This window comes from Eschscholzia californica, unplaced genomic scaffold (assembly GCF_041429995.1).
Source record: "Eschscholzia californica isolate CP2 unplaced genomic scaffold, dmEscCali1.0.p SCAF_5, whole genome shotgun sequence".
NCBI classification, from domain to species: Eukaryota; Viridiplantae; Streptophyta; class Magnoliopsida; order Ranunculales; family Papaveraceae; genus Eschscholzia; species Eschscholzia californica.
This window is the reverse complement of record NW_028238472.1, coordinates 16100697-16117669: the sequence shown is the minus strand read 5'-3', so window position 1 is coordinate 16117669 and position 16973 is coordinate 16100697. Positions and strand designations below refer to the sequence as shown.

Below are 16973 nucleotides of genomic sequence, written 5' to 3'. Positions count from 1 at the left end.
AAACTCTAAAACTTAGAGTGTCATTTAAGATCTTTATAATTTTTTTGTTAAAACACCTTCTCCAATGCTATGTAGTTGGTCTCGGCCGAGACGGCCGAGAATCTCGGGTCTCGTCTCGATCTCGGCCCTCTCCCGAGACGAGACTAGGGTTTGGCCGAGTTTCTTGGCTATCTCGGCCGTGACTGAGACTGAGACCAGAGACAACGACTTCTAATTTTTTTGGAAACTTTAAATCGTAATATTATACTACTTATTTTATTGAACTATTAGTCATTATGGAAATTGAAGATGATGACTATAGTACTACTAGTTATTAAACCTATTAGTTATTGAATACTTATGAAGTATGAACTTCGTTACTTATTTTATTGAACTATTGAAGTGAACTATAATAGGATTTCGTTTATGATGAATGATTGGAGTAATTTTATATTTGTAGTCCGAAAAATTATGAAGTAATGAAGAGTCAGAGAGTTAAACTTATTACTTAATATTAAGTACATAATACTTATGATTAACTATACATGTTGTCTCGACCGAGAATCTCGGTCCATCTCGGCCTTCGGCCGGACCGAGACCGAGATCAACTACATAGCTCCAATGGGACACTCTATTTGACACTCCATGATGATGTGGAGGCATTTATTATAGAGACTCTCAATAGAGACATTATAAAATTAGAGTGTCTTCTTGAGTTTAAATTAGAGTGTTATGTGTATCAATTAGAGTTATTTTAGAGATCTCCATTGGATACAAAGAAAATTAAGAGTGTCTCTATTTTGCCACCTAGGGAAGAGGATCTTCATTGATACTTGACAACTAGGATTTTTAGAGTTTTTCTTGAGTGTTCCATTGGAGATGCTCTTAGGTCGCACTTAGGTCGCACTTAGAGATGAGAGAACACCCTAATTTTTGACTCTCCACTTGACGATCTCTATAATAAATGTTGCCACATCATCTTAGAGATTCAAGTAGTACACTTTAAATTTTTTTTTTTTTTGAAACTTTGAATTAATATTAAACGGGAAAACTATACAAATGGGGGGAGGTTAGTGGATATGTTGACCAATCCACGCCTCCCAATTGAAAACGACATCATTAAAATGTGCAGAGCCAATACAATTTAAATTTTTAGCCCACCCAAAAATAACAGACTTAATGTCCTCCACATCTAGGTTCGAATTTGCATTTCCTTCCTTGAAAGTCTTGTTATTTCGATCTTTCCATATACTCCACACTATAGCTGCCGGAATTAGGTTCCAAATCTCTTTCTTTCCTCTCGGCTTGGGGGTGTGTTCCCATTGATCGAAAAGGTTTGCAACCGATGATGGGCAGCACCACTTGATACCTGCCGAGTTGAGGAAGTATGACCACAAACCTTGCGCAACCTTACAATGAATGAACAAGTGAGCACTAGTCTCCTCGCTCTCCTTACACATAATGCATCGGTTGATGATCATAAAACCCCTTCGTTTAAGTGCGTCCACCGTCGGAACTCTATTGATGAAAGTCGCCCAAAGCATAAATCCAACTCTCGGAGGGATACCCTTCCTCTTGAGAATTTTCACTAGAGTTGGATGCATGATTTGGTCTCCTAATTCCATCATAGAGTAGCAAAACTTAACCGTCAGCTTCTCTTTCTCTTCTCTTAACCATACCCTCGAGTCCTGGATGCTGTTTAGCCGAACCTCCTGAAGGGTTCTCAGGAGATCCACGTATTCCGTAACTTCCCAATCATTCAGGCACCTCCTGGTTTTGATGTTCCAAACCCCAACATCTAAGTCCATCAACTCGCACACTTTCGCCTTCTTTTCCAACACTATAGAGAAGATATTAGGGAACCGATCTTTTAGCATCTCGTTGTCTAGCCATTTATCCTCCCAGAACATAATCTTCTGCCCATTGCCCACTTTCCATTTGGTAATTCTTTTGAAAGCATCCAAGTTGTTTTGGATTCCTTTCCAAACCCCACACCCATAGGATAAATTCTTAACCTTCTTTGCCCATTCACTTGGGTCAATTCCATATTTATCACCAATTACTTCCTTCCAATGCTTGCCATCCTCCTGCTCAAATCTCCACAACCACTTAGTAAGGAGGGCCTTGTTCATGGTCTTGAGGTCTTTGACACCCAGGCCCCCTTTAGCTCGGGCAATGTTTACCTTACCCCAAGCGACCCAGTGTATCCTCTTGGAATCGGATTTTCCATTCCAAAGGAAGTTGCACATCTTAGTATCTATCTCCTTCAGGACACCCATAGGGATGGAAAACAAAGACAAGAAGTACGTGGGTAGAGCCTGCATTACTGATTTTAGAAGTGTCACTTTCCCACCTTTCGATAGGACATGTCCTTTCCAAGAAGCCAGCTTGCTACTAATTCTTTCCATAACCGGATCCCACAGAGACTTTGCCTTGTATCTATGACCAAGGGGTAGTCCTAAATATGAAGTGGGGAGAGAACCTATAGGACAGCCGAAGCCTTCCAGAACCCCCAAATTCGTAATGCCTCCCTCATTCTCAAGCACCTCGTAAATAAAAGACTTCTTCAAGTTGACTTTCAGTCCTGAACAAAGTTCATACCACACCAAAATGTCACGCAATTTCGTAAGCTGGTCCAAGTCTTCATCAAGGAAGAACAGAGTGTCATCCGCGAACTGCAAGTGGTTGATCTTCCTGCTTGAGGCTGTGACTTGAAAGCCTTTTATCCACCCTCTGGCCTCCGATTGTTGCATGCACTGGCTCAGCACTTCTCCAACTAAAAGAAACAGAAGGGGGGATATAGGGTCCCCTTGCCTGATCCCTCTCGAGCTCTGGAACACCGTAGAAGGTTGGCCATTGATCAAAACCGAAAAAGTAACCGACGAAATGCATTTGTAAATCCAAGTCCGCCATTTATAGCCGAAACCCATACGATTCATGATATTGTAGAGAAAGTCCCAACTTATTCGATCATATGCTTTCTCTAGATCTGCCTTTAGAACGATACCTCTACTACCTTCTTTTCTCCTTGAATCAATCAACTCATTCGCAACCATAACCCCATCTAAAATTTGTCTACCTCCTATGAATGCTCCTTGGAAAGGGGAAACAACTTTGTCCATAACCGAAGCCAAACGAGATGCTAGAACTTTAGAGATGATCTTGTAGTCCCCTCCCACTAAGCTAATTGGTCTGAAGTCCGAGAAGGAAGAGCTCTGTTTCTTCTTAGGGATCAAGACAATGAATGTCTGATTAAGTCTCCAATCCAGCTCAGCCGAACTTGAGAAGGCCTCAACCATTTCCATGAACTCTTCTTTAATGATGTTCCAACATCTGCTGAAGAACGAAATAGGGAAACCATCCGGGCCCGGTGCCTTATCTTTTGCCAGCTCGTCCACAGCCTTTCTAACTTCCTCCTCTGAAAAGCTCCTTTCTAACCTATCTGCCTCGTCTGGAAGGAGATGTGGGAGATGCATATCATCAATACCAGGTCTCCAAAAAGTAGGCTCACAATAGGTCTTGCTGAAGTATGCAACTGCCTCTTTCACAATCTCTTCCTCTTTAGTAATGTTGCCATTATCCTGAATGATGATGCTGATTCTGTTTTGCCTAGCCCTACACTTCATTATTTTGTGAAAGTATGAAGTGTTCTTGTCTCCCTCTTTGAGCCATATAGCCCTGGACTTCTGCCGCATACTAATTTCTTCCTGAGCCATAAGGCTCTCCAGTTCCCTTTTCAGCTTCTTCCTATCCTCAAACTCTGTTTGAGATAAGGTCTGGTGCTCTTCCTTCTTATCTAGCATACCAATATCCGATTGCAATTGTACAAAAGCCTTATGGAACTTGTTGTGCTTCTCCCTCGACCATCCTTTAAGCTTCCCTTTCAAAAATTGAAGTTTTTTCCAGAACGTATGGCTTGGAGACGATCCTATAGCACCCTCCTTCCACCAAATAGCAACTACGTCCATGAAATCCGGATCCCTCATCCACCTCTCCTCCAACCTAAATGGTGGTGGATTAGATTTAACTAACTCTGTCCTCAACAGAATAGGAGCATGATCAGAGATTGGCCTAGGGAGAATGAGTTGTTCCACCTTAGGATATTTAACTTCCCAATATCCACTGATCAGGAATCTGTCTAACACATTTAGAACCGGATCACTTTGATTATTTGTCCAAGAGTATTCCATCCCTTGTTTGGGAACGTCCATAAGCCCATGACGATCAATCCACTCCCCGAAGTCTCTCATGCTAGATGTAATCTTCGTGCCTCGTTTTTTTCTTATGGATAAATCTTATGACATTAAAGTCCCCGCCCACACACCATGGCAACCCCCACTTAGTTGAGACAAGGTCCAGCTCTTTCCAAAGATCAGTTCTAAGATTTCTTTGGCAAGGACCATAAACCCCAGAGAACACCCACTCAAAGTCATCTAATAAATTCTTGAAGTGAAAAGAAAGACTATAAGAAGTTTTAAATACTTCCTTAACTTCCATTAAACTACTATCCCATACACACAAAATACCACCAGAAGCACCTACTGCTGGGATGGCATCCCATCCACAACTACCTTTACCCCAAACAGCCCTAACAAGAGACTCGGACACATCTACTACTTTAGTCTCCTGAATACACAAAACAGACACAGCAAGATCTTTAACAACTTTCTTGACAGCTACCTTCTTGGCCGGGCTACCCAAGCCCCTGATGTTCCAACTGAGAAGATTCAGGGACATTTAAACTTGATATCCCCCATACTCGGAGCTGAACGAGATCTAACCAGGGACGAGGGTGGGTCCGACATACCCCATGTTAAGTTCTTTAACTCCCTGTTCATCTTGCCTGGACTGGTCTTTTTACCATCTCCTATCTCCTTCTCTTCCTCCTGAATGACGATAGCCATGCCCACCTTATCCTTTGAACCAAAACCAACCTCCTTGCTTCCACTGGACTTACTCACCTGGCTGCCACCTGGTTTGATAATGGCAAACGGTGTTGTGTTGAGGACCTCCTCCTCCTGATTGTCCTTCTTCTTCTTCTTTCTATGTTGCAGCTCCACATCCTGGGCTACCAACATTTGAATAACCCTTTCATAGTCATCCGATCCTGATAAGCCTAGCTCCTTGGCAATCTTAAAGAACTGGACCATCCTAGCTTCCTCATCAGTGCCTGTAGAATCGTGCTTTTCCCCTGCTCCTTGATCTGTTGGAGTAGTGGGCTCTGCCACCTTCTTCGGCCCAGCTATCTTTGGGCGCCTGTAGCTTTTGGATATAGTCCTCTTTACCGTTGGGACCTTGCCCAAAGACCAAAGCTTTTTCTTATTCATGTCATGACTTTTCTTGAGTCTTTTGTACGTGATTGACTTAGTCCACTTGTTTGAGTCATTGACCATCTTGGTCAGAGCTCCCACCATAACTGGTCTGATTTCTATCCCCCTCATGTCAGGCATGTCTTGTAACTTCCGGGTTACTTCCTCTGAACTTACTTCCTTAGTATCTGCAGCTTTAGATTTACCTTTTCTAGAATCTCTCTTGGGACTCGAGACTGCCTTACCTTTGACAACTTCAGTCTCCATCACCTTATCCTGTGATAAGTCTGTATCCATAAGGTCAGCAGTAGGGTTGTGTACCTGGTTTTCGAAGTTCGAGCCTACGGCAGCACCCGTTGTCTTCTCCGGTAACGCTTTCTGGTTTCCCGACGAGAATAGTACCGACGTATCCTGTCTCCTTTCAGCAATCACTTCCGTTGTGATCCAAATCTGGTAACTCTCACCATCCACCAATAAGGTCTTCCTTTCCGAGATGGAACCGTTTGGCTTAACATCCACCGAGACACGAGCATAATGAAGATCCAAAAGATGTGTAGTTTCGTAGCTTACTGCTACTATCTCACCCAAATCTTCTACCAGACTAGCAAAAGTTCTATCATTCCATAGGTGGAAAGGGATCCCGTACATCTTGACATCCATCAACAAAGGGGTAACAATCACTGAGTTGCAATGAGGGTTCCATTTACGAATAAACACTTTCTTGCCCGAGGTTTCCTCCACCAAGAACTCCATCGCCCTTAAGGCATCGGTAGGGATCCTTGTTTTAACCAGAGCTGCCCCACTTTTAAACGGCAGGATCTCCACATCATTGGACCCTAAGATTCCTTGCACCTTCGATTCCACCGATTTCCAGTGAGCCTCTGATGATTCTCTCTCGAGGACCACCGCTTTCGACCAATCCATATTATGAATATCTACAGAAGCCATTTTCTTGTTGGAGACAGAAGAGAAATTGGGGGGGGGGGGGGGGGGGAGGGACGAAGAAGATGAAGGGCGATTCGAAGAGTTTGTGGGAGGGGAAAGAGAAGATGAAGGGAGTTGAGTCGACTGCTTGTAGGCGTGGGGATATTTATAGGATGAAGTGGGTTTGAATGAGGGAGGAATAAACTTGCCATGCATTGGTTCGAGAGGCGGTGGTGGTTGAGAGTTAAAAATCCTATCCCTGGATACGCCGGTTGGCAGATTATTCTTTTTTGGCGTGTAGCTATTCATTCCCTCCTTCCTAGGGATTTGATTGGACGGATCTACCTTCTCAACTCCCGCCTTGATCTTATCCCTGGCATCAATATTATTCAAAACCTCGAATTTATTGGCAGATCTAGGGATCGGCTCTATCATGAGGGCCTCTTGAGTGTTCTTCAAGTTGTAGAAAATGGAGGTTACCTCTGCAATGGCCTTTTCCAACTTGTTCCATCCTTCACCTTCCTTCCCTTTTGGTATGCAAATCGATCTCTTACTGTTATCCCCATCCCCTATTCAGTGAGCCCAAATATACTCACCCCTCTTGTTACTCATCACCTCCCACATCCAAAGATTAGAACCATCTCGGAAAATGGCTAACTTTACTGATTCCTTCTGGTTTCCTTTTCCTTTAATCGCATTAAATGTAAATTCCTTCAAACTATTCATCCCTCCCAGCGAGAGAGTAATGGCCCACTCCCTATAATAGCCTTGCTCCGATATAGCATATCGGCCGCCGTTAAATTTGGAGAAGAGAAATCTCTTTCTATCAACATAAGCATAGATGCCATTCTTGGCTGCCATCATTTACCCCCGGCAAACGGTACCTCCTTTTGATACCACTCAGCGTACCAGACCGCGCTATACCTGAATCCAACGATTCAGTGCAATGGCATTAGCGGTGGGCTGGTATGCTACGATCTCCAGGGCAGACTTGTTACCGGAAGCAGCCGACGAGCAACCTTTTCCGACGAAAACCCAAGACACAGAAACTTCCTTTCGATGCACTCAGATTACCACTCGGCGCTATACCAGATCCAGAGATCTGTGCAAGGGTGTTAGCGGTGGAGTGGTGCCCTGCGATCTCCTCTTGACGATCTCTATAATAAATGTTGCCACATAATCTTAGAGATTCAAGTTCAGTTTTGCATTGGAGATGTTCTCTAAAGAAAACCTCTAAAAAATCCTACGTGACACTCTAAGTTTTAAAGTTCAAGTCTTGCATTGGAGATGCTTTTAGCCTAGGTATGCTGGTGTAGTTTCTTACTCTTGTCTTTATGTCTGATGACGCCTTAAAAACCATTATTCCGCACACTTGTTTGTTTCGTGTATGGTATCTACTTAAAGTTATATGCATGCACTTCTTACTTCCTAGATTATCGTTCAATTATATGAAAAGGTCAGTTTTAAACTTTAATTGACATGGAAGAAGTCTCATTTTTTTTCGATGTGATGACCATTATTTTGGGTTATTGTTGAAAATGCCTGCGTCAGGACATTACTGGTAAAATTTCGGTTATTACTCATTGCCAGAGCGTTTTTGACCCTTCCATATACGATTCAAACTTTCGACTTTAATTTTCTCAATCCTCTTATTTCTTAGGCGTTTATCAACACGGAGCTGTATGCACGTGTATCTGTTGCGGTTCTCTTTTACAAACTGGCGGACATGGCTGATAATTATGGATCTGCAACCGAGAACGAAGATTATTGTTCTGCAGCCCTTCAGGCAGGAAAACTGTTTCTGTTAGAGCTTCTGGACTCTGCGGTATGTGTTATTGGAAATGATTCCATTGTTAACCTTTCAAATCCTATCGAATATGTAAATTGCCAATTAGTAGTCTGATTTTATAAATGTTTTCTACAATTCTTTCACTTACTAATATGTGTGAATGGCAATTCATAAAAAATGTCTCTGGTTTTAGTAGTTTAAATGGTTTGTCATTAAATTGTTGCCCCTCCAGAGTAGAGAATACCTTCACATTATGCAGTACCCAAGAATGGATAAAGCAAACTATCTCACAAATCTATGGTATCTTTATTTTTGTGTGCTGTTAGTTATCTTAAAATTATTTCTTGCACTTCCAAACCTAACCTTGTGGTATGGATCAAAGGTCAAAGGATCCATATTTTGATATTTCCATTAATATTAGTTTAACATGGTCCCATCTAGCCACAAGCTGAACCTCTCCTCGGGAATTATTCAATTGAAAAGCCTTCCATTATATACCACGTCGTTGAGTTGATGAAATTCGGATGTTTTTTTGATGAAAATTCGGATGTTGATACAGGTTAATGACAAAGATATTTCGAAGGAGTTGTACAAGAAATATAGTGGGGTGAGTAAAGTTTTATATTATGGTGTTTTCTTTCATTGTTTTTATTTTTTTTGTTTTTTAGGAAGATCAACATACTTTAAGGGGTATGACTCGGTGTCTCGAACCCTAGACCTAGAGGGTGGGAACCAATTTGGTAAACGCTCCAACCAAAGGTTCTTGACACTTTCTTTCGTTGGTCAAAGGCTCAAAGCTTGTTTCCTCTTTTTTGCATCCACACTAAGTTCATTCTTGAGGTTCTTATAATAGTAATCTGATTTTTGTAGATCCATAGGCGAAAAGTCCGCGCTTGGCAGATGATATGTATATTATCACGATTTGTTCGGGAAGACATTGTTCAGCAAGTTACAACTAACTTGCACTTGTGCCTATATGTAAGAAAAAAAATGTGCCTTATGCCTTTCTACCTAACTTGATTTTTATTTGGTCAAAATTCTAGAAAGTGTTTTTTTTTTCAATGTCTGATCCTGAATCTTTTCAATAAAATGGACTCAAGCTCGACCAAGATTAGCTATTTAAAGGAGCCAGACATCATGAAAGAAACAACAACAGTCTGAAATCTGACTTGAGTCAATTCAGACCACAAATCAGATTTAAAATCGACTACAAAAACATTAATTATATCTTGCTCATTTATCGGCTTTAGAGCATACATCTCCTTCCACCAGGAAGTATGTCTATGTACAAACACAATGGCAGGTTACTTTATTTTTTGATTGATTAAATTTTGTTTTTGAAAGATGCAGGCATGCAGGTTACTTTATTTTATTTTGAAATTTTAACGCAAGGGAGTCATTTATATTTAATGGATACATCTCCCTAATCCTTAGGAAGTTGCCTCTATAATGGATTAAACGGAAAGTATAATTTTAGTTCAACTGTTCAAATCACAGTTTCATGCTAAAAATCTTATGAATGAAGTCAGCTTCTTCTCAATCTAAGACGGTAACTTGATTCAAAGGAACTGAGTCATATCTGAACTCAAGATAAAAACAACTCTTTTGGTTACATCTGCTAGTACAGTATCGAGTGCGGGAACTGTGCCAATTTACTCTTCTTCCTGTCTTGAAATTAATTATAGATCATCATTTTCTGAATGTTTTGAGTCCTATATGGTTAAATGCTTGCATTTCTTTCCATGTAGAGAAACAACCTGCCAGCTGTTAGACAATTCTTGGAGACATTTGCAATTCAAGTTTACTTGAAATTTCCATCACTTGTAAGCAATTTCACATGCCATTGTCAAGAAACCTATATACTCTTCACATGCCTTTGTCAAGCAATTTCCATCACTTGTAACTTGTAAGCAAGTTTAATGACTTTATTTTTTATTCTTTTTGTGCTCCTTATTTGACAGGTCGTGGAACAATTGACCCCTATTATTCGAGACTACAATATAAGACCTCAGGTACATAAATATCTATATGTATATTTTGGCCGTGATTGTCTCCTTCCTCTTTAATAACGTTTAAGCATCAATTGTAGGCACTCTCTTCGTATGTTTTCATAGCGACAAATGTTATCCTTCACAGTGAGGAGCGTGTTCAAACTAGTCATTTGAATCAGTTACTTCCACCTATAATTCCGTTATTAACTTCTCATCACCACAGTTTACGCGGTTTTACTCAGGTCAATCCCATACTGCCACAGTTCTGACTTCTGAGTTTTAACTTTTGTGTGGATATAAATTATTGCTTCTTGGTTTTCTATGCAGTTGCTAGTTTACCAAGTTCTTTTCAAACTTGTTCCTCCCTTGGATTCTATAAATGAATTTGTTCCTTTAGAGAAAAGGTGCTTTGAGGATTTAAAATTGTATCTTGCGGGAAACTCCGACTGTGTGAGGTACCTGCTCTTGTCCCATATCCAAAATTAACTTCTTCAAATGCTGACTTAAAAGTATATCTATTCCTGCTATAACTGCATAGTTGTATGTCAGGTTGCGGGCATCAATGGAAGGATTTCTGGATGCATTTGATCCTAGAACATCATCTGCTCCCTCAGGAATATTTACTGCGCGGGATAAGGTTGGATAAAAAAGATTTTCATTAATTTGGTGCATTACTGAAGCAATGCTTTCTAGCTATCTTCTTTTCTCTATTTTGCAGTACTGCGGTTTTAATTTCTTGACAATATCTATTTCTGAATCCTCTCCTTATTTCTGAAGGAAATTGAGTTTGAATGCGTGCCCACATCGCTCCTGGAGAAAATGATCACATTTTTGAATGTAAGTACATTACCTGTATGTATCCTTTGTCGCATGATAGATCATTCTCAACATCTAGTACTGCAGGATGTAAGGGAAGATCTCAGGAGTTCCATGGCTAAAGATGCAGCTACCATCAAGAATGAGAGCTTATCAACTGGAGAAAACTGTAGTGGTTTGCAGGTTTCTAGAGATGTAACTTTCGATTTTCAAAAGAAAATTACTCTCTCTGAACATGAAAGACATGAATATCAGGCTAATGTATTCTCAGGTAACGTCATATTCTATAACCCACTTGTAGGTGCTTGAGAATATGAGTGATGCCTATTTTTCTTCGAAGTACGCGATCTTGCCGATTATAATTGAGATTTTAATGCTTACCTCATTCTCGAGAAAATAATATTGCATCTGTTCTGTGTTTCTGCAAATAAAGTTCAACTAGTATTCTCAATTACATATTGGTCAATATTTGATCTATATTGCATGTATAAGTTTTACTCCTGAAATTACGTAGCACAATAGATTTAATTGCTAGGTATTTCTTATTGCTACTACTTGTTTATGTAGTAGACCAGACACTAAGTAGTTGGTACCAGATTTCGAGCTAGACGTGGTCCTTGAGCCAATACTTAGCCAAGTTTCTTTCTTTAAACCATATATGTCAAATTCTAAAGATATGCCTGTACTACGTAATGATACTTTCTTGTCATAGAAACAGTAAATATGAAGTACTTTATTACGACAATTCTGTAGTTCCATAAATGATTGAAAAGAAAGGAAAAAGGGGGTGCGGAACTTCACCTGCATCCTAGAAAACTCGAATAAAGCTCATCCTACCAGCGACCTGACTCATGAGGCCAACAACATAGGCTAGATATGAGTGTTCTTCGATGTATATTTTATCACTGCAGTTTATTGTAGTATGGCTAGATGTGAATGTCTTACCATATATTCCACTTATTGAGGTTTCAAGATCATGACTCGTGAGGCCAACTACGTAGGCTAGAAGATACATGCTTCTACTTCCATTTTTCTTCAGTCCACTGCTTATTTCGGTCATTTGTCAGAATGGGTGCATGTCGATAGTTCTAGGCTAAAGGAGACAATTCCAACATTAAGAAGAGTACTTTTATATTTTGTTATACCTTCATTTTGTGGATTCCTTATCCTTCTTTAAATATAGTAAATATCTAAATAAGCTCTTGTGTTATAGAGATGGAGAAAGAAGATGAGCTTCTCAATCAAGTTCTCCAATCAAGAATAGCGGCCACAGAAAGGATAAAAGCAAGTCAACAACAGTGTATTGTTGTTGCATCTCTACTTGATCGTATACCTAACCTTGCTGGGTTAGCGCGGACGTGTGAGGTATTCTAGGAAAAGGCATATGATATCTATGTACCCCGTAGCTATATTTGTCTGCTAGCTCTAATTGTCTTCATCTTCTATATAACTTCTTTCATATTACAGGTATTCAAAACAGCAGGTTTAGCCGTTGCTGATGCTAGTGTTGTAAATGATAAACAGTTCCAGCTCATTAGGTCAGTCGTGATTTCGCGTGCCGTGGACTTGACCTGTAAAAACTTGCATGATTAAAATAAATTAATTTTGTCGTGGATTTAATTCGCCATTTACTTCTATATATCCTTGCATAGACTTGTTTCAAGTTGTACATCAAATATATTTAATCACACTTATGATTTTTTTTAGCTTGTGATTTCTTCACCTGAATTATATATTGAGACCGACTATTCTATTTGTTAGTGTGACAGCTGAGAAATGGGTCCCAATTGTGGAGGTTCCAGTAAGCAGCCTTAAGGTCTTCTTGGAGAAAAAAAAGAGAGAGGGTTTCTCTATCTTGGGTTTAGAGCAAACTGCGAATAGCCTACCCCTCGACAAGTATACATTTCCAAAAAAAATGGTAATGCTTAATTAGAAGAAATTTTTCAAAAGGTGTCAATATAACATATTTAAGTGTCTGTGAGTGATCCAAACGCCTGAAGTTTTGTGGTTTTAACAAAAGAAATGCTTCATTATTTTTACAGGTTCTGGTTCTTGGGCGTGAAAAGGAGGGAATACCTGTGGATATAATACATGTTCTTGATGGTTGTGTAGAGATTCCTCAGTTGGGAGTAGTTAGATCTCTCAATGTTCATGTTAGTGGTGCTATTGCTTTATGGGAATATACTCGACAACAAAGATCCCGTCACTCATCCTTCCCTTCTTGATTGATGTCACAATTTCACTTTAAACATCAAATTAGGTAAGCATGGAAGCTCCTCCATTACTAATCATTTTCCTTTTGAGAGTTAGTGTCCGAAACATTAAACAGACAGCATATAGGCATTGTTAAGGCGGAAACACATTTCATGCTTGGCTACATTTTTAAGGTGGTTTCTTCAACGTAATATTCTTCAATGGTGTCTTTGGATGTAATATCTTGATTCTTGCTGATTTTGGTTCTTGGGGATTCACTCAGATTTAGGCTGCCAAAGTCCAAAATTGGTTGTAGTTTTCCTTCTAACTCGGCCTGACTCAGGCTCGGTCCTTCGCCAATCCCAAGCCGAGTCCGAGTTGACCAGCTTACGCTGAATGCAGATACTCGCAATGAGTTCAATATGCATAATATGATATTTTGTATGCACATCTTAAATTTATGCCCATAAAGTATCAGTTTGGGTTATAGGTTTCTAAGTATAAGCTTATCAATGATCCAAAAATTAGGAAAAACTGTGTACAAAAAATTGGAAACGGAAAAAAACTGAGTAAGAATAAATGAAATTTCAAACAAGAAATAAACAAAATGAATCTGCATGGCTATTTCTCCGTTTTTGTCTTTTTCACTCACAGTGTCCGACACCTCACTCTGCTTTTGAAATACACTGATACCTGTCCGATGATATGTTACATATATGCAAACTAGTATTTCAAAACAATTTAGAAATTAGAAGATGGAGGTGATCTCAAGGCCTTGTTTGACGTGCAGGAAATTAACACGGTTACCAGAAACAACAATCTTGTAGTGTATTTCCTAGTAGTCACAATACCGTAGTACCTTACTACATTGTTTGGTTTTGTCAGGAATAGCATCGCTACAGATTGTTATGTCTGTAAATGATATGATTGACGATTCCAAGGAAAACGTAAACGCGAACCCACTCACCCCCTAGATGTAGAGGTCTTCCTTGAGCAGAATTCTTGTGTCTAAAGGATTCATAATCCTTTAATTCCATGACATACCATAAAAGTTGTTACTCTTTTCTTTTCTGCCCTTGACAAAATTTAACAACTGTTACTCTATTTCAGGTTACAGTTTGAGATGATACAGATAAATCAATTTCCCCCATGGTTCGCAGAGGTTCTGTTTTCAGGTTTCAACAAGATAAACTAGTTTCTATGTAACAGCTAGCTGATTAAATGACTTTTTAGTCGACCTTGTCACTCTGCTTATGATGGATGTCTGCGGAAAGGCACAACAAGCTAGGAGCTATCAGAATTACATCAAGTAGCTCTGTAATACTGATTTCTGAGTCATTTATCGAATAATTTATTTCTTTGCCAGTAATTTTAATATTTGCGACAAAATTAGATGTCTTCTGTACCAATTTTGATGTAAAATTCTAATTATCAGTTTCAGTAAAAGCTTGTGTAGTAGAATTTGTTCAGAAACTCTGGGTATTATTGGACTGGAAAGATGGGTGGAGTTGTGGACCAACAGGTTGGTGTTTTTTAGACTTTAGATCCCCAGGTATATTAGGTGGTGTTTGTATCTTTCAATTTCAGATATATTATTTTGTGAGATGCGAATGTGACTCTAGGCATATTTTACAATGGGCCAGCGCTTTGGGGAAAGCTAAATAGTTTCCTGGGTTTGAAGACTTGGTAAAAAATTGGTCAATTTTGTTTGACAATTTTATTTAGGGGGGAAAGCAAAATACTTCTCCACCTCAGCTCTCTCTCTCCACCTCACCTCACTCTCTCTCCACCTCACCTCACTCTCTCCACCTCATCTCTATCTTCTCCGATTAGGTCGCCGGTCGGAAAATTTTCCGGCCGGCGACCATTAAAAAAAAAAAAATTTCACTCTCTCTCTCTAGAAACTTAGGCGAAGGGGTTTCCCTTCGCCGGAGTTTCCAGAGAGAGAGAGAGAGTGAAAACTTTTTTTTTTTTTTTTTCTTCATGGTCGCCGCCCGGAAAATTTTCCGGCCGGCGACCAAATCGGAGAAGACAAAGAGGTGAGGTGGAGAGAGAGTGAGGTGAGGTGGAGATAGATTGAGGTGAGGTGGAGTGTTTTTTTTATTTCCCCTTAATATTTATTTTCCCGGAAAATCTTTAAAATTCTACATATTCCCTTTAAAATTTCACACCCCGGAAACTATTTAGCTTTCCCCAATGCGCTGGCCTTTACAATGTGTTGTTTTTATCTAACATCTGCATTGTATAGATAGATGGTCGGTTCATCTTGGATGTACATAAAATAAGTTTGAATCAAGTGTTCTTAAATAATCTGGAACAGGAGGGAGTGGATCCGGTCAGGTTGTCCACGGGCGTTAATTTCATGGGTCGGTGTCCATCATGTACCAAAACTTTATGCTCCACTGACAACTCGGTCCTGCCTGGTCAAAATTAAAAATTCCCTTGATCGCTTTTGACCGGATAATCGGTTGGGTCTCTCTGGTGTCAGGCAAGTCGAGTTTGAGCTGACCACCAACTTAGCCACCACTTGGTGATTGTTCGATGCGTCCGCTATGGTTATTCTAGTAAGGTTTGCCCACGGATGGTGAGTCAGGGACTAAGATCAGGTCAAAAGGTGTATTGGTTTTATTTATGTCCTAGTTGATCGTGACTCCACATTAGAAGCATATTGATTGTTCCCTAATAACCGAATACTTTTGTCTTTAAATATTGCATATGTGATTATCATAAACCCATATTCTTCCTCATGAGTTCCAGTATTGATAAGATTTCTAGTTCAGTTTCATTCGCGGGTAGTTGGATGAGAAGAAACTTTCATGTTCGATTTTGCAGTAGAGATCGAATTGAGAAACAACCATCAACAATATCCCTAAAAGACTCGTAGTCCGTAAACAACAAATAGGAAGTAAAAAACGAAAGAGTTTTTAAATTCCCCAAAAAGGATTCCTTTTTGCGTATACCCCTCCCTTTGGCAGCATCCACTAAATCAAAACTTAATTTGAAAGTCATATTTCGACTCAGATGTTTTCAGTCGTTCGTATTCCGCCATTATTATTAGGGCAAACAAACCAACTCTCACACGAGCTCCCGACATGTTGGGTAAGTTTTGAACGCACAAAAGGCGATTTGGGCCTGTCTTTGACGTGTTGGGTAAGTTCTGAACGCACAAAAGGCGATTTGGGCCTGTCTTGGAGAGAGACTATGTGAAAAAGACATGTAAAGATGCAACTACTTGCACCTGGACAACAAGATTTTGTAAGGTTTTACTATTTCCTAGGATTAGCTTTGGGCCTTTTCTGCGCACCTTAGGTGGAGGGCGGAGAAGGCATCCTTGCGAGACGGGCCTTAGCGATCTTTGACGCAAAAAGAAGGGGGTGATCTCTCTCATTTTTAGGGATGATAATGTAAAAATCCAAAATTTGGAGTATAATAGGAAATTAGGCCCAAACCTAAATAATATTTGAAAAAAAACAATTTGCGAACGTACAATTTTGCTCACGAAATCAGCGTGAAAAACATTTTTGAAAATTTCTGAATAAATCTTAGTTTACTTTGAACAATTTTGTAAATTTCAGAACGAATTCGTTTTTGGTGTATTTTGTAAAAATATTTCACATTTTGTCTTTTGCATTTGACAAACATGGACGACACTAACATTTTGGCTAAAGCATTTTTCGGTTTGTCTTGTTAAGAAAAAATGGTTTTTGCATTTATTGTTTTACTTTTTACATAAACATTTAGCTAATGCATTTTTTAATGTCTTTTGCAAAAATCAAAATGTTATGCATATTATCGTTTCTATTTGACAAACTCATTAACGGATAAATAATATTTTGGCTATTGCATGGTATGTGTTGTTAACATAATTATGTATGTTGTCATCCTTTTATAACAAGTCAGTACAACTATATATGTTTTCAACATTTTATGACAAGTCAGGGCATTATTTCATATGTTGTCAACATTTTATAA

The 16973-nt window shown here is 39.5% G+C and overlaps 1 protein-coding gene across 3 annotated transcripts in view; it reads left to right on the top strand.

Annotated features, from left to right (window-relative positions):
* The window catches only part of LOC147537445 (tRNA/rRNA methyltransferase (SpoU) family protein), a 30524-nt gene extending 16050 nt beyond the window's left edge, over nucleotides 1-14474 (top strand). For 2 of the 3 annotated variants that reach the window (XM_086639986.1, XM_086639989.1), the window contains 15 exons: nucleotides 7873-8037; nucleotides 8561-8608; nucleotides 8872-8979; nucleotides 9750-9824; nucleotides 9963-10013; nucleotides 10091-10234; nucleotides 10320-10447; nucleotides 10542-10629; nucleotides 10770-10829; nucleotides 10896-11079; nucleotides 12022-12173; nucleotides 12276-12346; nucleotides 12570-12726; nucleotides 12851-13068; nucleotides 14119-14474. In XM_086639986.1, coding sequence (XP_086496112.1) covers nucleotides 7873-8037; nucleotides 8561-8608; nucleotides 8872-8979; nucleotides 9750-9824; nucleotides 9963-10013; nucleotides 10091-10234; nucleotides 10320-10447; nucleotides 10542-10629; nucleotides 10770-10829; nucleotides 10896-11079; nucleotides 12022-12173; nucleotides 12276-12346; nucleotides 12570-12726; nucleotides 12851-13033 — 1614 coding nt within the window. In that variant the 3' untranslated portion in view covers nucleotides 13034-13068; nucleotides 14119-14474. Of the gene's footprint in view, nucleotides 1-7872; nucleotides 8038-8560; nucleotides 8609-8871; nucleotides 8980-9749; nucleotides 9825-9962; nucleotides 10014-10090; nucleotides 10235-10319; nucleotides 10448-10541; nucleotides 10630-10769; nucleotides 10830-10895; nucleotides 11080-12021; nucleotides 12174-12275; nucleotides 12347-12569; nucleotides 12727-12850; nucleotides 13069-14111 lie in introns of all 3 variants that reach the window. The other variant, XM_086639987.1, reaches the window with a different exon arrangement.
* Nucleotides 14475-16973: the final 2499 nt, after the last annotated feature.